Consider the following 23,711-nt stretch of genomic DNA (forward strand, 5'->3'; position numbering starts at 1 on the left):
AGGGGACAAACGTTTGCGAAGGCGTTTCCACAGAGCCCCACGTGGCCGCTGTTGCCGGCACGTGGGCATCCTGCGTAGAGGCGACTCCCGCTGCTGTTCCGGGTCAAGGGACGGGCTAACTTGCGGATCGGCGGCGCGTCTAGGGTCCCTGCTTTGCTGCTGCGAAGATGGATGTGTAATCTCCAGGGCCAGGATTCCTTCCAGACCAGACCTCTCTTCTCCAGTCCCGCTACCCTCCGCAGATGTTCTGAGATCTCTTGGAGAGAGGGCTACCGACACTCCCTTCTCCAGGGAACCAGGCCTCCCCGGTTGGTGCTGCAGCGGGACTCTTAATTTGCACATACAGCTAATCAGTCCTCCCGCAGCCCGAGACTCTCTCGCCCGAATTCATCCACTATTGATTTGGAGGCTGACAGATAAGCCTTCCCTAAAGACTTGCCAATTCTTACACATAGCACAGTCTAAGTTACACTTCCAGTTCTAAGCTTGCCTTGCCCAACCTCCCTCCGCCTCTCACTTCCGTCTTCTTGCCTTCCAAAACCCCGTTGGGTTGATAAACCATGAGATAGTAACTGGCTACATATGGGAAGAGGAGAGCACACACCCACGACAAAATTTGGAATAATCATCTGGAGGAACACACACAAAATAGAAATCTCAGGTATTCTAGGTGAAGTCCTGCCTAGAGGCAGAGGTGGGGTGGGGAGGAGACTGTTGAAGCGGGCTCCTCAGTTCCTTCCTACCTCAAGCAACTTTGTTCTTGGAGAGTTTTCTGATGGGTGGATGAAAATAAGAATGTAAATCTGGGCTCTTCTTGGAAAGAGATTAATTTTACTAATTAAAAAGCTCTGGAGAAGGGAAGCTGGATATGAATCTCATTTCCTTCCCTTGCTATTTTTTAATTTAATTAATTAATTATTTTTTTTGCTGAGGAAGATTTGCCCTGAACTACCATCTGTGCCAATCTTCCTCTATTTTTTAGTATGTGGGCCACTGCCACAGCATGGCTGCTAACAGAGGGGTGTAGGTCTGTGCCTGGGAACTGAACCCGGACCTCTGAAGCAGACTGCACTGAACTTAGTCACTAGGCCACTGGGCCTGGCCAGCTAAATGTTTTTCAGTTGACCCAAAGAGAAAGGCTAAATTTTCTAAGTCCTGGAAAGTTTCCTCTGTCTCTAGCCAGACAACCTTTACCAGGCTGTCCCCACACTTCTTTTCATAATATTTGTGAGTTACTTCATGTTCCTTGAAATCACCATGCTCTCTCTTCTTAGCGGTTCTGGCACATGGAGTTCCCTCTGCCTAAAGCATGGCCATACCTTGCAGGTCCTTCAGGTCTCAGATTTTTCACTTCTTCAGGGAAGCCTTTCCTACTAGTGCCTGGCAGTCATATGTGAAAACCTATAATCACGACGTCATATAAAAAGTGGAGTGGCAGTTACATATGACTTGTTATGGGGGCTGGACAGGAAGGTTCTCTGAAGAGACACAAGTATAAGGGGGCAGTGTGTTTATTTCTATTACAATGATTGTACTAATATACGCCCAACATTAGGAAGTTGATGTCTCTTGCGGGGCAAGGAAACACTTCTGAACTTTGTTCAGGTTAAGTAGTGCCAGGGCTGGCCCTTTGCCTCCATCTGGACTAGAGGAAGGTCAACTTGTTGTGACTCATACCTGAGACTCCAGACTTTCTATACTAAGGGGGTAGGTGGGTTAGGGGTGGCAATTGGTAATGGTAGGGCTTGAAAATGTATCTGCACAGTACTTACAGGTTAAGAAAACTACTTTGTATATCAGACTACAAACATTAATGGGGAAGCCCCAAACTCCTACCCCAAAGCCCCCTTTGTCACTACCACTGCTCCTCACTTCTGCCCTTTGACTGGTTTTCTAGGGGAGAGGGCAAGAGGGGAGATGGGAAAGCATCTTGAGTTCCAAGGGTGATGGGTGATCATGGAGGAATTACCATTTATTAGATCTACCACATGCCAGGCATTTGTACATATATCTCTCTTAACCTCCTAACTACTCTATGAGGTATTATCTAATATAGTATAGCAGTAAGTAGCACTGTCTTTGGAGACAGGTAGACTGAATCCTTGCTAGTTGTGCGACCCTAGACAAGTTTAGTCTAAGACTTAATTTCTTCACCTGTAAAATGAGGGTATTGATTCTTACCTCAAAGGGTTGTCGGATGCTCAATAAGTGATAATACAGAAGGCATAAAGAAACAGGAGCAGGTTTAGTAATTTGCTCAAGGTCATATAACTTAGTAAGTGGGAGACCTGGAATTCCGATTCCGGTTTAGCCAATTCTATAGCCAATATTCTTTCCATTACCACTTTGTAACTAAGTACAATCATTTTGAGGAAGTTTCATTAAGTCCTCTGGGCCTCGGATTCCTCATATGTAAAATACAGAGTTCATTCATTAAACTCTTGTGTCAAGGTGTGCAACGTAATGGAGACTGCAGCTCCCTCCTCCTTTCCCTTTCCATTCCACGTGGGTCATTTATCTTTAACTTCTAAAATGGACCCCTGCAAGCACTTTACCATGCGGGCGCAGCTGCACAAACACAATTATTCAGATTCCCGTTTATTTCCTCTTCCACCTAGGCTCCCGCCCCACCCAGCACCAGGCCACGCCCTGGCGTGTGACGTCAGCACGCCCCGTGCGTCGCGGCGCGGCGCTCACTGGGGGCCCGGCTTTCGCCCGCTGCTGCCGCCGCCGCCGCCGGCCGCGGCTGCTCTCCCAAGATGGCGGCTCCTCCGGGCGAGTACTTCAGCGTTGGGAGCCAGGTGTCGTGCCGGACGTGCCAGGAGCAGCGGCTGCAGGGCGAGGTGGTAGCCTTCGACTACCAGTCCAAAATGCTGGCTTTAAGTATCCTTCCCTGCGCGGAGCCCGAGGCCGGGCCGGCGTGTCTGTGTGGTGGTGGGGGGGTGGGGGACGGCGGCGGCAGCTGGGGCCCTCTCCGGGCCTAGGGGCGACCGGCTACCGCGGCGCCCCGAGCGCATGCGCACGGCCCTTGAGTTCCCCTCCCCCTCTCGCGGTCCCTCGGTCCCCTTTGGGGATCTTGTCTCCCATCCCTTGTGGGAGCTGGGCCTCGAGCGAGGGTCGGTGGGTGGAGGGGGGCTTGACACGCGGATGGCCTTTCGGGAGGAAAGATAGGAGAGGGGACACAGTGATGAGCAGAGGGGGTGGTCGTGGGAGGGGGCTGGTGGATTGGAGCCCGGATGGAAGGGGGGCGGGTAAAATCATGTGAGGAGGGGGTGTGTAGAGTAAGGAACTGCTAGTAGGGCCGGGGTGTGGAGTTTACAAGGGGGTGTCTCCTGATGGGATTTGGTCCAAGGAAGGGCAGCGGGATGGTGACCAAATGGGCCTCGCTTGTTTTGGGGGAAAGTAACTGCAGGACAGAGTTTGTCTCTGAACTGGGCATAGGGGCTTGTTTTGCTGGTGCGTGTGTATGCGTGGTGCCATTGGGGACGGCGAGTGTTGAATTTTGGGTTTCTCAGCCGTTTGAAAATTGCTGTTTTGGGGATGTTTGCATTGGAAACCTGGTCCAGGGGAAAGACCATGTTTTTCAGGGGCTTATGTAGGGATGCGTGGGTTACAGGTGAAAGAGTAAGTTATCTTCTCTTGCTCAGCCCTGCACATGGAGTCCTGACTTTTTCATGGTGGTATCCTCCCTTTTGAAGTTGGCAACGTTAAACAGAATGGAAAAGCTGGCCTGCTTCTTTGGAGTGGAAGTGATTTCGGAATTACTCCAGGAAACTCAATCTTGGAAACAAAATACTTCCTGGTTGTGATAAATGTGCTACCCCTTCCCCTTTTATTTGAGCCACAGGTGGATTTATTTGGATTTTTTTTTGAACAGTAATCCTTTATGGCTTCTTTCAAAAGGAAAAGTTTCCTACTGAGTCTGCTGCATTTGAGTGGCAAGTATCTTAATTCATTTAACCACTACTGGGTTTCTAGCTTATTAGGAAGATGTCCTCGAGACTAATTACAGCAAGACTATTTGCTTTTTTTTTTTAAATACAAGAATTCATACCTGAACCAAATAAGACGTTACACATTAGTAGTTTATGTGGAAGGGTTTTGGAATGAGGAATTGCTTTACTTTTAATTGGCATACAGTATGCTCTTGATAAATGGTTGGAGAATGAGTGAATGAATGAATGAATAAATGGGTTCACTAGCTGGGTCACCTCGAATGAGTACTGTATTTTCACTTTCTGGTATTGTAGTTTTCTCCTGTGCAAAATGGGAAATCTCAAATCTGAAAAAGTGAAAAGAGCACTCTTTAGATATAGGTAGTATTATGGCAAGAACAGAAAGTGCCTCTCCTGTGTGGTTCATTAGGTTCAAGACGAACAGCATACATACGGCGTTAAAACTGCGTTATTCCTCTCCGTAAAGCCGGTAGAGAGAAGGTGACAGAAACCCTTTTGAGGCTTCCACTTTTGGATCGTATTTGGCTTTGAAGAGCTTGAGATCTTTTGGTTATGGGGTTGAGCGGGAGGAAGGTGACAGGCAGAAATTTCCTGAGGAGAGCTGTGGTTCTTGTGAGGCTCCGTGTCTCTTGCTCGTGGCACACCTTTTACACAAGCCTTGTGTGATTTGTGTTTTCCATGCCCCTTTCAGGATGTGTCAGTGCTGTGCTTGCCCCTATTTCCTTAACTTTATTTTCTCACCAGAATGTCCCTCTTCCAGTGGAAAGCCCAACCACGCAGACATCTTGCTCATAAACTTACAGTATGTTTCAGAAGTGGAAATAATTAATGACCGAACAGAAACCCCTCCTCCCCTAGCTTCACTCAATGTTAGTAAGGTAAGGACTTGAGGGCAGTTCTGGCTCTCTGAAATGGTGGGAAAATTGAGTCTCATTGACTCTTGCTTGGTAATACATACATTGTCCATTGTTTGTTTTTCATTTTTTCATTGACTTATAATTGCTTGTTCTGATATCTTTTAAAAAATATATCAGTTTAGTTTTTCTCTTTATTCCTGGATAGCTTCAGAAGATTTTAAGACACATCATAATGCCCAGAGTTGAGAGCTTGCTTTTGTCCTTTGTGAAAGAGGGCTTTTTAAAAAAACATCTGACATCTATGCATGAACTTCTGGTGTTGGTGGGTTTGGGTAGGGGTGTTGCCTCTGAACCTCCTGAAAGTGTGTGTGTGCGCACACATGAACGTATGTGTTTCCTGGGTGAAGATATGGAGTATTTTTCAGATTCTCAGGAATTCATGACCTACAAAAATTTGAGAACCACTGCCTTGGGGCTTCATTTTTGTATTTAAGTTTGAATTTTGAGGTCTATCAAAATTCAAGGGTTAGGGTATTTTAATCTTGAATGTACAAATTGATGTTTGGGATTCCCCCATCACTGTTTTCATTTTTCAGTTCTATCAGCCAGTGTTCATGTTGGTCAGTAATAATAATACCCCGAGCCCCATTGTAACCATTGCTGTCCCCTATACTTGGAACATTCTTCCTTCCAGAACGGCTGGAGCCTCATTCATCAGGACTTAGTTAAATGGCACTTCTTCCAAGAAATCTTCTCTGATTACCCAGGCTGAAGTAATTTGCCCCCATTATTCGCTCTCCTAGTACTTTATCCTTCAGAGCTAAGATGACATATCATTTGTAGTCCAACCTGGGAGGTTTTTGAAAGTACAGGGTGGGTGTTCTTGTTTTACACTGGGACAAGTATAGATCTATAGATGTGTGTGTCCTGGGCAAATTGGGACCTAAGGTTACCCTGTTCGTAGCCTTTTTGTAATTGTAATTGTATGTCATTTATTTACTTTTCTTTCTCACCAAACTTTGTTCTCTGAGGATGGGAACCATACCTGCTTTCTTCATCACTGAATGTAAAGAGGCTTGCAACAAATAAATATTTGTTAGGCCTTTGATTTTAGTAGCAGTTGCTTTCCTTAAGTCTCTTGAATTAGTGTGGTGGAAGTTTTTCCCTCTAGAGGAGTCTTGTAATAAGGTATATTCTCTTGCCTCTCTTGGGAATGTAGTGTGTTCACTACAGTTCAGCAAAGCAAGGAAACACTCAGGCAGCTGAAACAATAGAGGGTAACTGAGGCTAGCAGAGTGTAGTTACCTCAGATCTGGAGCTGCCTTCTTTCCATATTCCAAGGAAATGCTACACGTTTTCCAGTGATTGCTGAGGACAGATTCAGAAGGGTCTTGGTTTCATACTAAAGGCTGTTGCATACAGAACATCCCATTCTTGGAAGCCAATAGGCTTTTGAAACTCTGGCTTAGTAAGATACCTCCTGCTGGAGTATAGGAGCTCTTTGGGTGATCTTCTGTTAGCTGAAGAGATTTTAAAAGATTCAAGTGAAATAGTTTATTGAGGAGAAAACTAGGCTGTAAATTATCATTTGGTGTTTGTAGGGTGTGAGAAGTCTGTCACTAAATAACTGGACTGTCAGTGAGTAGTAGAGGAAAGATCATCTGAAAGAGGGATTTTTTTTTTTTGAAGATTGGCACCTGCGCTAACAACTGTTGCCAATCTTTTTTTTTTCTGCTTTTTCTCCCCAAAGCCCCCCATACATAGTTGTCTATTTTAGTTGTAGGTCCTTCTAGTTGTGGCATGTGGGACGCCGCCTCAGCATGGTCTGATGAGCGGTGCCATGTCTGCGCTCAGGATCCGAACTGGTGAAACCGTGGGCCGCTAAAGCAGAGCGTGCGAACTTAACCACTCAGCCACGGGGCCGGCCCTGGGATGATTTTCTTAAATTTAAAAGATACTAAGTTTCTGCTCTTGTGACCAACAAGTGCCACCATTTATCTGAGAGGGCTTGGAGTGAATGGGTGGGGCTGTTAAGTGGGAGCTGTTCAGAAGCAATTCTCTTTTTTTTTTTTTTTAAGATTTTATTATTTCCTTTTTCTCCCCAAAGCCCCCCGGTACATAGTTGTATATTCTTCGTTGTGGGTTCTTCTAGCTGTGGCATGTGGGATGCTGCCTCAGCGTGGTCTGATGAGCAGTGCCATGTCCGCGCCCAGGATTCGAACCAAGGAAACACTGGGCTGCCTGCAGCAGAGCGCGCGAACTTAACCACTCGGCCACGGGGCCAGCCCCAAGAAGCAATTCTCTTATAGTTAATCTCAAATAGAACTAGTTTCTTGGTGGTTTAGTTTGCGGATTATCTTTGCCTTTAGGATTTTGCTTTCTGCTGGTCAGTTTTAGTTGTTTACTAGCATTGTTGTAAACTAATTGTTTACCCACTCTTTCAAGAAAGCAGCAGGAAGTAATAGGTTGGGGAATACCAGAAATCTTTACTTTTCTTACTTTGTGGCCTGCTTGCCAAGTCTTGAAAAAGGTTTTCTGGAAGAGGAGTCAGAAACTAAAAACTAAAATTAGGTTGGAGGGCTATCTTTGGATTTCATTTATTCCTTCTTCCGTTTGTAGAGATGTTTATGAGTAAGCTGTACTGGCTTTTCCCTTGAAACCACCCTTGGAGGATGCTTTGTGATTCCTCCTTGGATTCACTTAGAGTTAGAAGAGCCTCCTGGGCTCTTACTGAAAACAGCCAATCTGGGCTGCTGTTTACACGTTGCTTGAATGACATGAGAAGTTCATCTCACTTAAGTGCATGGACTTGGATTTTTTTAAGATGGAGGATTGTTTAAGCATGTTAGAAGGGAACTGAAGTGCTCTGAGATCCCTAGAAGAAAACTGTTGATGCTTGCAGACTAGGGGAGCACTACGTCTGTACTCCACTTCCAGTGGAAGATACTGTCACATGTTGGCTCGTCTTGCTGACATAGTAAGTGCTCTGTTTAATTAAACCTCTTCATATAAACTGGATATTTGTTTACTCCAACCCAGGAGGAAATGGAAGAGAAGGCTTTTTAAAGGAAATACTTAATTCCAGCCCAAGTAGAGAAAGTATGAACTAGCAGTTCTTGGAGATGAGCCTGTTTTGTGTTCTACTGACAGCTTACTGCAGGCTAAGAAATCCTGTCTATCTACAGCAGTGGGATGTAAGAGGAAGCTTGGAAAAGGACAGTGGGATTGCAGAAGGTGGAAGTTTTGAATATCATTTTAACTTCTCCACATTAACGTTGTACCCTGTAGAAGTGTTCCGAATTTCCTGAAGACAGAAACATTTAAATAAAAGTACAAAAGCACACCAGAGCTAGTCATAAGTGAGGTTCAGATTATTCACCATGTGGCTCATTAATTTATTCTCTTATGAGGAAGGCTTTAATATTGCTTGAGGATGAGAGCCCTCGGGTCCACGTGCTAGGGTGAAGGAAGGTGTTTCTTAACAAGTTCCTTTGAATTGACTCTAGATCTTGTTCTCTGGGGATGAAGATTGCCCATGGGTTAGTAGTGCTCTTAGATGATTTGGGACATGTCAACATTAACAAGGTTTTTTTATGTAGCACTTATCAAACATTTACTGAAAATCTATTTTGTGCAAGACATTGTGGTAAGTTCTGCTGAGGACCATAGCTTACATTTTTCTAGTGCTTTACAGTTTACAAAGAGCTTTGACACATCTCATGTCATCCTCACAATCATTCTGTGTGATCGTTAGAGTATATTTTATTTTTAGTTTAACTGATGAGAAAACAGGTATCAAATAGTGTAGGAACTACTATTTTTACGTGCCTCCCTCTGAAGTAGCGGTTGGTAGACATCTCATTGAATCTCAACAACAGTTTTGATGGTGTGGGTTACCATCACCATCTTACAGAAGAATAAACTGAGGCTCAGAGAGGATGAGTCACTAGCTTAAAGTCATACAACTAGTAAGTGATAGGGCTTAGATTTGAACTCAGGTCTGATATTTTGATGGCAAAATCCCATGTTTTTTCTACTACTGTGTGCTTAGCCCAGGGAGCTTATAGAGTAGTTGGGTGAAATGAAATGAGTACCCAAATATCTATAATCCTAAATAGTTTCTAAGTAAAGAGAAACGTCTGTGTTGTGTGGTCAGGAGCAGTGTGGTCTAGTAGAAAGAATATAGGAACTGAGCAGATAAGTCTTCAAAATCACTTCTCTGCCTCTTAACCTTACTCAGCATCAGTTTCCTCACTGTAAAAATGGGATAATCTTAATATCTATCTCAGAATTGTTAGGATTAGGTCAAGTTGGCTAGAGTTGGCAAATGTTAGTTCTGTTCTCCTGCATTAGCTGTTTGTAGCCAACTGATGTTCCCTGAATTATGGGATAGGGGCAAGATAGAGGAGAGGGGGAGTCTGACAAAGGGAAGACAGCCACAAACACTGACACTACTATTACTATGTCAGTCCTCCCTAGCATTGGAGCTGACATTCATTCAGATATCACAACTTGCCAACCCAAGATTGGGGAAAGTCAAAATTGTATTGGATACATTAGTATGTAATATCTTAAAATTAAATAATGATGTTTTAAGAGACCTCTTGTTGGTGACCAGAGTGAACTTGAATTTCCAGGGCAGTGTTATCAAATGACATAGTTAAGTGGACATTTGCCTGAGTGTTGGAGGTTAGAGTGAACAGTAACAGAACCTAGGAGGCTGTGCTTTTCAACCTCTGAGACTCTTAGGAAAAAACTCACTGACAACAGCCAAGGCAACTGTATGTATTCATTTGCTTAGATAAATGCATCGAGTGCATTGAATGAGATGTAAGTCATCACTTTGCAGAGTTGAAGAAGACTTTCTGGAGGAGATATTTGTGTGTTGTGAGGGGAAGCAGGAAAAGGGACAAAACATAGAAAATTGAAATCCACAGATAAGGTGTCCACCTCCCTTGTCAGACGACTGACTAATTTGTCAGCTGCTTTTATCCATTTATGACCCATTTATACCTTACTAACAAGCAGTGAGTGATCACACGGAACTAGAAAGAAAAGATTCAGAGTTTATCATCAGTCCCTGGTAATGAAGAATAAGTTGGCAGCCTTTGGATAAAAATGGTATTTGGAGATTGATCAGGGAGTAGAAGGACCTGGTAAGGCTGAGAAAATGGAAGAGTCGCAAAGTTCACTTTTAAAAGAAACTGACATCAGTACTTACCTTTAGGTATGATGTTACCCTGAGGGAAGAATTGACTTGATTTTTGTTTTGAGTTCTACCACTTTCAAAGCTAGGATTTAGCATAACCTTATGACTTTCTGGTGCTTTGAGGGTTAATCCTAAAGTATGATTAAATTCCTGGATTAGTTGATAGTTGTTGCATTGTGGCCTATGTTCATGGACCTATGCTGTTAGCCAGGCCCTGACCATATCTTGACCCTAATGTGTTGAGGTATGGAATTATCACCAAGTAGAATCATGACTTGGCCACCCTGTGTTTGGGTATCTGTATACTGGTAGGAGGTAGAGGATGTTCGTATTATGTGTAAATGTGGGAAAGGAAACAACTACTTGTCTAGGGAAAGCAAGACTTTTCTGTCAGATAAAATTTTTCTGACTTCTACAAGCTATATATATATATATAACCTTTTGGGTCACTTGATTGGAATATGTTGTCAAGGCCACAGTCCCAGGTTAGTCCACCAGTAAGTTTTGCATCTGGCTATGAGCAGACAGCTGTTTCCTCACAGAAGTGTCATGAAGATGCAAGTAGGGGGTGAAGAGGAAGAGTCCATCACTGCTGAGTGATAGGGGGCGTGTTAAGTAGTGAGTGGTGTCAGATGAAGTCAGAGGTAGTGATTGACTGCCATTTTAGAAAAATCACTAGGCTTTTGTCGGAGGTCATATTCAGCGGCATTCAAACTTTGAAGTCAACCTGACAGAGCCATAGTGGGGGGTGCAGTGCTCCAGGCTAGGGCTCATGACTCATTTCAGGCTATAGTGCATGGCAGCCAGCTGACTCACTGGGGCCTTCATGAGGTCTAGGATTTGGTTCAGATGGGGGCTTTCTTGACGTCATGGGGGTGTGGGGAGAATCGCTGTCCACCTGAAAGGACAAATTGTTGAGCTCAAGTGACTGGCAGAATTGTACCGTGGGTGTGTTGTTGCAGCTGCCTCTGCATTCTACCTTTTTGACATGGAGATGATTCAAAATAAGGACTTTACTGGTGGGTCAGTGGTGGTAACTCTTTCAGTGTTAAGAAAGGGGCACTCTAACTGGTTTAATTTTCCTGGCAGAGAACAGGCTTGGGGGGCACAAAAAAAGCAAGTGGTACAGTCAAGTTCTAGCATTGGAGTTTTGAGACTAGCTTAGGTAAATACCAGAAACTACCCTGGAAAGTGAAGCAGATTGTACCTGAACTAGAAAATTAAAGGATCTGCACACTATGGCAAAAGCTAACAGGATGGTGTGTAGAATGTGGGGAGTTTGAAGAACTGGGTTCTTTTTACAGCTGGGCTGCTAATGAATTGTGTGACCCTGTGTTAGTCACTTATCCTCTGGTAACTGTTCTATGAATCTCTGATTGTCTAGGTTTCTCTTCCTTTTATCCACCTATCCTCTCCCTCGGCCCTCCCTCCCAGGTGCTGGGAATGTCAGGATGATTAAGACACTGCTTTTGCCTTCAAGAACCTCTTGTTTGTTGGGCGTGGCGAGGGACAGCAGCAGTGAACTTAGTGATTAACATATAGCAGGGTCAGTGTTAATTGGAAGTGTGAGCAAGCTGCTAGGATAGCACAGAGCAAGGGGCAGCCAACTTGTTCGGTAAAGGGCCTGATAGTAAATGTTTTAGGCTTCGTGGGCTGTACGTTCTCTGTCACAACTACTCAATTGCCTTCGTAGCAGAAGGAGCCATAGAAGATATATGAACAGATGGGCATGGTCATTCCAGTAAAACTTAAGTAAAATGGGTGGTTGGCTGAATTTGGCCTACAGGCTGTATAGTTGGCCAACCCTTGGCTTAGAGAGTGAACATTTTAGGGATGGCTTTTCAGATGTAACAATGGAGTAGTCTTGAAGAATAAACGGTAATTAACTAGGTAAAAGGAAGGAAGTTAAGTAGAATCAAGCTGATTTGGAAGGTGCTCAGTTGGTCCATCTCTGCAATTTAGAAACGTTTGCTGCCCTGTCAGTGAGCTAAACTGGAGGTCGTTAGTTCTCAGAAGGGAGGAAAGGGACTAGTTAAGTGCCAGAATTGATGTTCCAATAGTAGCCCTTCAGGAGGGGCCCCAGACGAATGGACTGAGGCTCAGGACGGGTTATGCATCTTGCTTAGGTTCGTGCATTGAGTGAGTGGTAGGCGCGGGTTGGAATCTCTTTTTTGGGGATAAGGAGATGGCTCTTCTGTTTTACTTTGCTTTCTTTGCTCTTTTCAAAGCCCAGGAAACAACAGTGCACGGTTCTTTCACTATCACTGAATAAAATCAACTTTTTATTCCATAAATGGAGTCCCCATTTTGGTGCAAAAAGTTAAAGGCATTTTTTAACTTATTATTCCAGTTATATTTTGGAGGATACTCTGTTTAGGACTTAAGCCTCTAGCAGCTCTTACAGATACCAGAAGGGAGGGAGCACTGAGTTCATTGGCTAAGGAAGGTTGGATTACATGGATTTTTCTGAAATGACCCACAAGCCACCTTCTCTGTGCTAATACTAATGATGTTATAATAATAGTAATAATTTAACGGTTAATATTTGTACACTGCTTTACAGCTCCCCTAGTTCTTTCACCCACCGTATCTCCCTTAATCCTCATGGCCGTGCATGAAATGGCCAGTTAGAGCATGCACTCTCAGAGATAGGTTGTTGAGCTCAAATTTCAGTTTACATCCCGGCCAGTTTTCTCACTTGCAGAGCCATGTGGAGGTTCCACAGCAGTAATCGTTTCAGGGTCTTAGGACTAAGAAATTAACTCTTGTTGTCCAGGAGGTTTAGTTATCTGTTATAGCTGTAAATAATGTTTGGTGATACAATTTCAGATAACTTAGAAAAACTGTTGACTTTGCTGACAACTAGTTTTTGTTTTAAACCAAGTAAGAGAGAAAACTTTCCCGGTAGTGTGTGCTGGCTATGACTTGGGGCTGGTCTGCATTGTATGGCAGCAGTATGATGGTTTAACAAGTATTGTGTCAAGGCCTAGAGACTGAGGTGGCACTATGGCCCCTGGATTTGCAGGGTGTTTTTCATCGTAGCTCAAAGCACTCAGCATATCTTAACGTTCAGGTGCAGGAGACTTCCTTGACTTACCTTCTCTAGTCTTGGCACATCAGAAAATGATGGTCCAGGGAATACCTATCCTTATTGGCCTGAATTGCTTTCTTATACAGGATCTGTTCTCATAAAAGCATTCCTGTGAATTACCTTTAACAAAAGAAGTAAAGGATGTTCTTGAGGTTTAGAGTGAGACTGGGACCCTTTTCAGAAAAGAGAGGCCTCTCACTGAAAGGCAGACAATTGGGTTCTGTATTAGGGACATTGATGGAAATGCCAGAGTTCATTGATCAAAAAAGAAGGTGGCCGCTGAGTCTTAAAGTAGTTTCCTTTTTAAAAAATATTTTCTTTTGCATTCAAATTTGTAACTATACTTTCAACAGTAATTTAGACTTATTTGTTAGGTGCATCTGTTTGAGTGTAGTACACGGTTAAGAACACAGCTCTGGAGTCAGCCTGTCTGGGTTCAAATCCAGACTCTCCTGCTTATGGCTTAGTGAACTTGGGTAAGTTTCTTAACAGCTGTGCCTTAGTTTCTCTGTCTATTAAAGGAGGAGTAATTTTAGTCCCTATCTCATAGGATCGTTGTTTGGATTAAATGTTTAATACATGTAAAGTATGTTAGCTCGGTGCCTAGCATGGAGTAAGCTCTCAACAACAAGTTAGCTCTTAGAATTTTAGGTTCACTGCCAGGCTTTGTTGGCTCTACCATTCCCCTGTTTTATTCAGTGTCTTAATTGTTATGTATTCTAGGACACGGCTTCAAGTGGGATACTCTTATTTGTTGAGTTCCCAACTATCCGAGATTGTAAACAACAGTATTTTATTAGAAACTTTCAAACAGGAGCTTTCAGCTAGGGAACAGGAAGACTTCGGGTTGAAAGAAATAATTTTGAGAGCCTGCTTGTTGCTGGCTAAGGATGAGGGCTTTCCAAGAGCGTGCTCCAGAATTGAAACAGCAGGAGCAAGCATGGGCTTTCAGGGTGACAGTTGTTCTTGGCTGCCCTGTTCTGCCATCCCTCAGCCTCCGTCAGGCCTTGCAGGCAGCACCAGCAGTGTTGGGGCAGCAGCTGTGGTGCTGCGTAACCCCTCTGTGAGGGCAACTGGTTGGAAGGCCCAAACACAGAGAGGACGAACTGAGAGTGGCTCATTGGAGTCAGTAGGTCACCTCCAGCAGGTTCTTCTCTGGACTCTCCTTCCCTTGTTGTATCAGCTGTCACAGCCTGTTAAATACTTGCGGTAGGAATCCCTCCGGATTCCCCACAGCACCTGCGCTTTCACGGTCTGGGTGTGTGGAAGTAAGATGGCCCAGCTGGACTAAATAACAAGATTAAATGCATATTGCTTGAATTTTGTTGTGGCTGCTGCTGCTTTTTTGTGTCACTGAGTGCAGGAAGAGATACTTTCTGTTGGTGTTCATTAATTCACTCACTCAGGGGTTACCCAGCAGCAGGCATGACTAGAAGCCTTTTAATATTGATATGCTTTGGTATCAAGTTCATGCACTTTTCTCCAGTGCCCGCATCAAGGTTCTATATATAAAATGGCCACAGGAGGAAGTACTGGTTAGTAGACGAAGAATAACTGTTTTCACTGGGAATCATACAAAATCAAAGGAGAGGCAGGGAAGCACAGGTTGTCTTGTGCAGTCATTTTAATTGTCACATGTACATTAGTATCAAATATTTGTAGATTTGTGCTTCTCGGTTTGCCCGAAACCAGTGTGTTCTTGAAGTTGATGCCTTTAATCTTTGGGATTCTAAGCAGTTAGTGTTCCAGTTTTTATTGGAAGAGAGGCCAACAGCTAACATGCTTGCGTTGAAAATAGATGTAGTATATGGTGATAGTCAATGAATTTAGAAAATTGAAATCCTGATGATCCTCCCAAGCTTAAAAGGCACACCCTGCACCTTCTCTGCTGAGGGCGTTTTATTGGTTCCCTCTGGTGTTTTGACAATAACCGTAAACTTACTAACTTGGAATAACTGGACCGTTTATAGATATGCATTAGTTTACAAAACTGTGATGTGGGGAAATTTAGATCTGTGTAACAGCTAACTTGAGGGTAGAGTGATAGTCACTTTGCAAAAGGAAGCCTATCCACATTTTTCATGAGTATTCAGGAACATGCCTGAAAAAGAGCAGGGTCATCTCCCTTTCCCTCTCACCTCCAATTTTGAGAAGAAACAGTTAAGATCCTTTTTGCGAGGGTAATCTTCCTCATGCCTAATTGATGAGGCCCTCTGTGGGAGAAATTTATCCCTTTGTACAACTTCCTGGTGAAAGCAGATCTCTGTGGGTGAATATCAGATTTAAGCATTTTTCATATCGCCATGAAAGTACAATCTGTAAACTGACAGCTGAAGTTTTCAGGGTTTGCGGTGGGTCCAGACCCCCAAAGCACAGTTGCAGCTATCAGTAGAGTAGTTGAGGATATTAGGGCGAATTGAAGTACAGCCAGCTTACACTTACTTCTGCTGACTTTTCCGAGGCTCTCCCTTATATCATTTAGCAGTTGGGCTCTGTTTGCACTATGAGCTGAAATGGAGACTCATCTAGTCCATTCTTCTTTCCTTTCAGAGCTTTAGAAGAGATTGTACAACTGATATTTTGGGCGGGATGTTAGGGCTTTATTTTGAAATCATTGTGTTCTGTGACCATTGTGTTGCTGTTACTTAGGCCGTCCAAACTAATCACTTCTGGCTGAGATTTATATCCCTATATATTTTGCCTTTGGCAAAAATTCAAAAGTGGCCGCTCTCCCAGTGGCCCCCCCCCCAGCCCCGCTCCCGCTTCTTGCTTAATTTCTCAATCCATTCTTAAACATTCGGTGTGATTGCCTGGTTTCCCTGAGCCAACTCCTCTCTTACTAAATGGGTTCATGTTATGATTTTAACCTACTATGTAGATGACAAGGATATTTTACTCTGAGAACCCAAACTGTCTAGTTAACACAAGCTTTATAGAAGCGGCTTTGTCTGACCCAACATTGGGAGATGGTTTTGGTTTTCAGGGATAAACAGTTTTGAAAAGACCTCAAAGTGAGACCCTCCTCGTTGCTCATGGGGTAAACATCAGCCTGACCACTAGCTGCTTCCCAGAAGCTCTGGAGGCGCTTGGTTTATCCAAGGCAGCTCTTCTGCCCTCCAGTTTTCCCTTCTTTGCCTGGAGACTTCAGACTTTCTACAGGGTTGTTGGGAAAGTGAGGCTCAAGGAAACTCCTTGTTACCAAGGTTTTCTCAGTGACTGAGTAAGCTTTGCTTGTTGCTGCTTAAAATACACCACCAGCAGTTCTCTTTCCATAGGAACTGAGTGCTTTCAAGCCACGAGGCTTTCTTGCTGCGGGTGAGATTGCCAGTGCTCGGGGGAATGCTGTCAGCCCTGTCATTTGTTTCTCTGGAAAGTTGTCGCCTGTTGGAGCCAGAATGGCAGGACCAGGTTTGAAAGGTTATTTATTGACTGCTGTTGAATCTGTCTCTCTGCATGTCCCAGGGACCTTGTGAAAAAGGTGCTCTGGCTTTAAATCGCTGCAGAGTTTTGGCCTTTATTCCCTTTTTCACTTAGGGAGACTGAAATAACTGTGTGTATGAGCTAGCTCTTCTCTGCTCACACCCTGTCCTCCCTCCCACAGTCTTTAAAACTCAGAGGCAAGGATGAGACTTCCCAGTTCCCTATAACCAAGTCGAAGGCCTCCTTTTCTCCTTCATAGTCAAACCTATGCCTTAATAAAGTGCTTCACTTTACCAACAATTAGACACTTTGCTTACTTTTTCCCCTGTGGAACTGTATTTGGTTTACGGTTTGAGAGGGCACTGTTAAAGCAGGATATAAATGTTTAGGAATTCCAAGCATCTAGGTACTTTGGGAATGTGTTGGAGGTATGATCTCTCTTTGTATTTAAGGAGCTGGTGTTTGGCGACAGATTGTGTGTTCTTGTGTGTGTGTTTGTGCATATGTCTTTGGTATGCTGCAGCATCCGTATAGTAAGATGTTTGTGTTCATGGGTCTGAAAATCTCCAAATTATTTGTTTGACTTTCAGATGTGTTATCTGCCCCTTTTTTAACCATCTTGTCCAGCATACTTGTTTTGTCTTACAACCAAGTCTGGGATGGGGACCAGAAATGTATTAGAAGGGCAATAGTGATTGACAGGGTAGCCACCCCTGTTGGGAGGGATTTACTAGATTTTAGTAGACTGCTAGATTTTCCTAGAATTTTTTTGGATCAGTTTGTGATTGTTCCACTAGAGGGCAGTTAAGGAACAGACATGAGGTAGATTGCAGACCATTCCTTTTTGCAAAGAGCAGGATAACTAGAGCTCAAGTTGAAGGTGGACATCTTCAACTTGGTTGAACCTAATCTATGTTAGGTTTACTTGAGTTTTGGCCCCCATCTGAACACAGATAATGATACTAGAGAGGTAGAGTCTTCAGAACCTCAAATTCTGGTCTATGAAGGTGTGGTAGACGTTAATTTCTAAACCTGAGGCTCTAGCACAGTAGCTGATAAAAATTCTTAATTCTCTCCTTTCATAGAAATGTGTGGGGGCCGGCCCTGTGGCCGAGTGGTTAAGTTCGCACGCTCTGCTTAGGCGGCCGGGGGTTTTTCCAGTTCGGATCCTGGGCACGGATATGGCACTGCTCGTGGGCCATGCTAAGGTTGCATCTCACATAGCACAACTAGAGGCACTCACAACTAGAAGATACAGTGATATACCGGGGGGCTTTGGGGAGAAGAAGAAGGGAAAAAATAAAAGATTGGCAACAGATGTTAGCTCAGGTGCCAATCTTTAAAAAAGAAGTATGTATTACCTTTTATCTCTAACCATCACTTCCCATCAGTTAGTTCCCCTGTCACATTCTGTACCTCTGTGCCATTGCCCTGCTCTCTTTTCTTCCTAGAAGTTGTCTTGTTTTTTTTTGTTGTCTGTCTCCCCTCCCCCTTCAGTGCTGTATCTCTAGCTTAGCACACTGAATGGCACATGGTAGGCACTCAATAGGTAGGAATGTTTGCCAGGAATAGCAGTAACTTTTCAGGTATATTGTGTGTGTTTTCGTTTGTTTCACTTTTGATCTCTGAGAAAACTGAATCTACCCAAACCAGTCTTTTCTGGCCTCCTTTCCTCAACTTAGGTCCTGACTGTTGGGAAGAATGAAGGTGAGTGCTTTTCTGAGTCTCTTTCCTCTCCCCTACCCTAGCTTGCCAGCAAAGCACGGACAGAGAAGGAGGAGAAGCTGAGCCAGGCCTATGCAATCAGCGCTGGTGTCTCCCTAGAGGGCCAGCAGCTCTTCCAGACCATACACAAGACGTGAGTTGGGGGAGCATAGGGGTCCCTTCTCTGGCGGGTGATGATGCCTCGTTGTGCTGTCTGGTGGTAATTATGTTTCTGAAAGTCACCAGGGAAGCTGGGTAGTGTGTTGGCAATACCTCGGTGTCCAGGGATGTGGGTGCTTGTCACCTTTCCATACAGAAGAATAGTGTAATCATGGACAAGTTGTCCTCTCTGAGCTTCAGTTTTTTCCTCTGTAAAACTTAGTTTTGGGTTAGATTATCCCTAAGGGTCACTTCCAGGCCTAGTATTCCATAACTTAGAATTAGTGATTTCTTTCTCTGTTATTATTTTGATCTTGTACCTTTCTCTAAAAGCTGATGCAGTTTTATTAAGGGAAAGTTATATCTATCTCACTTTTCTCAGTTGTACATTGGGTGAACATAGAGAGTTAGAGAGAGCAGAAGGCCACCTTATTACCACCTCCTAAAAGACATTTTGTCACAGCAGAAGTCATTTGACTCTCCACTAGCTTCCCTAGCTGCTGAAAACTGAAACATTTGACTCTCCCCTCCCCCCCCCCCCCCCGCTGCCTTCTGTTACCCTATTTAACCACCTGGGTCTGGTGTACAGATGGCAGCTGGCATCAGAGCTGTTTGAGGCCATGGTGTGAGTATCTGAACATTTACAGGTATGTGCAGGAGCTCTCTTAGTAGTATCAGCTGCTCTGGGTGTCCCCAAGTGTGAACTGGAATGGGTTTTCCCGGTCTGGCAAGTGCCCAGCTGTCTGATAATTGAGAGGGGCCAGTTTGAGGAGCAGCTTCCATTTTGCATGGTGGGGGCAGAGTACAGATCACAAGATGGGGAATTTGTTCTTCTGTCTTCCTAAACGTGCCGTTTGTCCCTAGGCCAGTTGTTGGCAAACCATAACCAGTGGGCCAAATCTCATTTGTTTACATATCATCGGTGGCTGCTTTTATGGTACAGCGGCAGAGTTCAGTAGAGTAGTGACAGAGATTGTATGGCCCACAAAGCCTGGAATATTTGTTATGTGACTCTTTATAGAAAAGTTTGCCAGCGTCTGCCCTAGGCTGCTACTTAGGTTGAATCTAGTGGCCTGAGCCTAGCTATTTATTTGTAACTCAATTTGGTTTGGATTTCTGAGGCTGCCATCAAATTTTCTATGGTTTTCCAGGTTCCTAATACTTAGGAGTAATTCTTCTGGGCCCTCAAAATAAATATGCGTTGGTTTCATTGCTTTTCCCAGCCAGTGGTGCCCAGGAAATGTTTCTTGGCTACTCTTTCCTATGGGCTGCAGGCATCTAGTTGTTGGCTTAGTGGTGAACAGGGAACTTGGGATCAGCTTTCTGGAGTTGTTTATTCATCAGGCAGGAGGTGTGGGATGCCCACAAGAGGTAATTTTCACCTGTTCTCTTCTCTTTCCAGCATTAAAGACTGTAAATGGCAAGAAAAAAACATCGTAGTCATGGAAGAAGTTGTTATTACACCCCCATATCAAGTGGAAAACTGTAAAGGCAAAGAGGGGAGTGCACTGAGCCATGTACGCAAAATAGTAAGTAAAGGAGCCATGAAACTTTCAGGGAAAGGATGTTTCTCGGCCTTCGCCCCTCCAGCATCAGGGCAGGACGTTGTGCTGCAATCCCTGCCTCCTCTGACACAGCCGGCCTGCGAGCAGCCCTGCCTAACCACCCTGCCTCCCTGTACTGTGGTGCTCTGAAGCTGTGGCTTAGACACTTCTATGGGGGCAGAACCACTGGGCAGCGTGGAATAAAGCAAGTGGTCAACCCCATGTCCTCTGCAGTGTGGCTTTTTGGAATTAGCCAGACTATTCCCAGGTATTGGGCCTGAGCAGTTCCTCTCATCCCAGGCTGGGTTCTCAGGAAGGGCTGGTTGGTATAAATCAGTTGCCTCTGACCCTGCATATGTCATCTGACTTTCTAGATTGAGTTGCAGCATTTGTAGAAACAAACTGAGCGTTGAGAGACCAATATTGTGGATGTAAAAAGTTTAAGATTGTAATTCCCCACCAGCTTTTTATTCTGCACTTGTGTGAAGAGGGAGTTTGAGTCATAATAATCTCCCTTCATATTCTCTTTTAGATTATCGATTTACCTTCTTTTAGCCAATCTTAGCTGAAGCTGCAAAAAATGTGACTGACACAAGAGGCCCCCACCTACCTTGTGGCTGTGAAGGCCTAGAGACAACAAGGGCAAAAGTGCCTGAATAGCCCACAAGCTGGACAACTGGGATGGGATGTCGAAGTCTGGAGTGAACTATTTGGGAGGCCTTATGTGCCCATCTCCTCTTCTGACCTAGACTGACTGGTTTCTTTCAGGTTGAAAAACATTTTAGAGACGTGGAAAGCCAAAAGATACTGCAGCGTTCACAAGCCCAACAACCACAGAAGGAAGCTGCCCTGTCATCCTGAGTCCACATACACGGAGGACTCTTCCAGCATCCAGCCAAGGAGGCGATGGTGGTGGCTTCAGCGGAGGCAGGCCGGGGGAGGGAAGGGATCCTATATTTCCTGTTGGCTCTTGTTAACAAAGGGTCAGCGTTTCCAAATCTTAGACTTGAACAAACAAAACACCCAACAAAAAAGAACAAGAGAATAATTTAAAAGTTGAATCATTACTTGACTAACAGACTTTGGTCCACCATGTCCTTTTCACAGCCCCCTTCTGGGACAGTCACCTTGTTAATTTTATTTTTGAAAATTCCTTTCCTGCTCTGCCCTTTCACCTCTGACTTTCCTTTCCTAGTCTGTCCTTGCCATTCTGTTTTTATAAGTGGCTATACTTGCCTTCTGAGTGACTGAAAGAAACTTTTACATCTTCTCTTCCAAAATAAAAGTAACAAGCTGACTGTGATACTTAAGTTGAGACTAGAGCAGCCGACAGAAGTCTCACTTTAAATTTTTCTTTTTTTTCTTTTTTTTTTTCTTTTTTTGCACAGGGCATGGCTTGAATTAGTTTTATTTTTCTTAACTTTAAATATATATATGAAAATATATATTAAAATGTTCTCTAAATATTTTCTGCTTCTTGCAGGTCTCTTTTTACTAGATCATGGCCACTCTTCCCACCTCATTCCTCTGACAATAAAAATATATTGCCTTCCCCACCACCCATAGCCAGGCAACTGACTTGACTTAGTTCACAGGACGAATCTCCTGCAGCATTTCCTAGAGCCAGTGTATGCAGATGAGATTCGGCTTTGAGGGTTCCTGATGGCGTTTTAGTCTTTAACTGTGTGTGTACCAGTCTCACATTTGGCCAAAACCTCAGGATTCTCCTTCTGCCTTTTGTCTTACTTCACGGTACTAGAAGAACGTCCGCATCTCTCTCCTGTCTCCGCGATGGGAGAATCAGCTGCCCTTTCTCGTGTGCCCTCTGCAGGAAGAAGTATTTTGCATGGCACATCTCAGCTCCTCCTTGAGGGATGATTTTCTTTCGTAAGAAACCTGGAGTCCACCTATCCCAACCTCTCTTTAAGTCTGTATCCAGAGCCACTAGCCCAGGAGAAAGCTTGGGTGACCTGTAGTTTCCTGCCAACCTCATGCTCTTATGCCCTTCCCCACCCCCCTAAATATTACAAGCTTAAGACAGTTTGTATGTGCTCAGCCGATGGGCAGAAAACCTGGAAAGAATTTCTGGACTTTAGCCCACCAGTTTGTCTGGTTTGACTAACCTGCTGAGAGCTAAGACTGGCGCCAGTTGCCCCTGTGCCTTTACGGCGGTCCAGTGGGGCAGAGTGTGCCACTATCTGAATATCAGGCACCGAGTGGGACCTGGGTGATGCTCATGTGACTGGCTAGAGCTTCGGGGGTGGGGTGGGGGTTAACTACTATTTTTTGGCCATGATCTCTTTCCCCTTCCTTTTTTTTTTAATTAAATAAATGGATCAAAATTAAATAATTCAAGCCTTGCCTTCAAAATGAAATTTTTTTTTAGTATTGTTTAGCAAAAACAATAAAACCCAAATTTTTTTAACCATCACTCATGTCTCGGGTTTGTGCGTGCTTTAGAGGCCCTGGAGGGAGGGGCCTCTGAGGGTATGTGTGTTTGGTTTGACCTTTCCCTTTAGATTCTCTGCTTCCTTCTCTTTACCCTCTCTCCTTTCACCGCCTGAGAACTCATCCAGAAATAGAATGCAAAGCGTGTAGTTTAAGAAGAGGATCCAGGGTTGGGAGTTATGTGTAAGTGGAGTAGAGGAATAAAGGGGTTGGGTACATATATGAGACCATTTGTTACGGGACTGTTTGGAGGAAAAATGAGAAAATACTGGAAAGTAAACTTTCACATCCACCTCCCATTGGCCAGAACCTGACTTAAAGTACCAAGCCTTTGATTTAGGCTGCATGGAAGTGTAGACTTCTGGAGAAGGTAAAAGAGGAAGAAGAGGAGAGACCTTGCAAGAACTAGAGAACCTAAGAAATGCAATTGAAGGAGTGAAGGTGATTAGTGGGAAATAGCAATCCCAGAAAGAAGTTCTTTGTCACATGTCCTGCGTCATCACTTCCTTCCCATTATTCTCTAGGTATGTGAATGGGAGACAGCGGGTACCAACTGTTTCTGGTAGAAAGTGGTGTTTTTTTTTTGAGGAAGATTAGCCCTGAGCTAACTGCTGCCAATCTTCCTCTTTTTGCTAAGGAAGACTGGCCCTGAGCTAACATCCCTGCCCATCTTCCTCTACTTTGTATGTGGGATGCCTGCCACAGCATGGCTTCCCAAGGGGTGCCATGTCCGCACCTGGTATCCGAACTGGTGAACCCTGGGCCACCAAAGCGGAACGTGCGAACTTAACTGCTGCGCCACTGGGCCGGCCCTGAAAGCACTTTTGACTCTTGAGTTTTAGTTTATGAAATAATATGGGGGAACTTTAAGCAGTTCAAGAGGTGGAGTTAGTATGGTGGGAAAGATAGGTAGTGAGGTGTAGAAGAAAGAACAAGGGCTTTGGAGACAGAAGTATTTGGGTTCTAATCTGACACCTCCATTTCCTCACTTTGTGACTGTGGGTAAGTCATTTCACCTGCCCAAGCCTTAGTTTCCCCAGTTGTAAACAAGGAACTCATCTAGAATTGGTGTGAAGGGTTAAATAAGATATTTAAGGGCTGGCCCTATAGCCTAGTGATTAAGTTCTGTGTGCTCTGCATTAGTGGCCTGGTTGGTTCATGGGTGCAGACCTACACCACTTGTCAGTGCCCCGGCTGTGGCAGCGACCCACATACAAAATAGAGGAAGATAGGCACGGATGTTAGCTCAGGGTGAACCTTCTTCAGCAAAAAACAGGAACAACACAAACAAAGATATTGAAAATGCCTGATGCTTAGAAGGCA

General features: G+C 44.3%; 1 protein-coding gene across 4 annotated transcripts; it reads left to right on the plus strand.

The window, feature by feature from the left end:
* The first annotated feature begins 50 nt into the window (after nt 1–50).
* LSM12 (LSM12 homolog) lies at nt 51–22,371 on the plus strand. Of its 4 annotated transcripts, none has more exons than XM_008520584.2 (6): nt 51–308; nt 2,619–2,883; nt 4,701–4,834; nt 18,282–18,391; nt 19,799–19,925; nt 20,709–22,371. In XM_008520584.2, the coding sequence occupies exons 2-6, from the start codon at nt 2,760–2,762 to the stop codon at nt 20,799–20,801; spliced, it is 588 nt and encodes a 195-aa protein (XP_008518806.1). In that variant the 5' UTR covers nt 51–308; nt 2,619–2,759; the 3' UTR covers nt 20,802–22,371. The 4 variants fall into 4 exon arrangements, with proteins under 4 accessions (XP_008518806.1, XP_070416490.1, XP_070416493.1 ...); XM_070560389.1 differs by having other exon boundaries at nt 101–661; XM_070560392.1 differs by lacking the exon at nt 4,701–4,834 and having other exon boundaries at nt 169–308; nt 2,619–2,843.
* The last annotated feature ends 1,340 nt before the right edge of the window (nt 22,372–23,711 follow it).

The sequence above is a fragment of the Equus przewalskii genome, chromosome 10 (genome assembly GCF_037783145.1).
Source record: "Equus przewalskii isolate Varuska chromosome 10, EquPr2, whole genome shotgun sequence".
In the NCBI taxonomy this organism is placed as follows: Eukaryota; Metazoa; Chordata; class Mammalia; order Perissodactyla; family Equidae; genus Equus; species Equus przewalskii.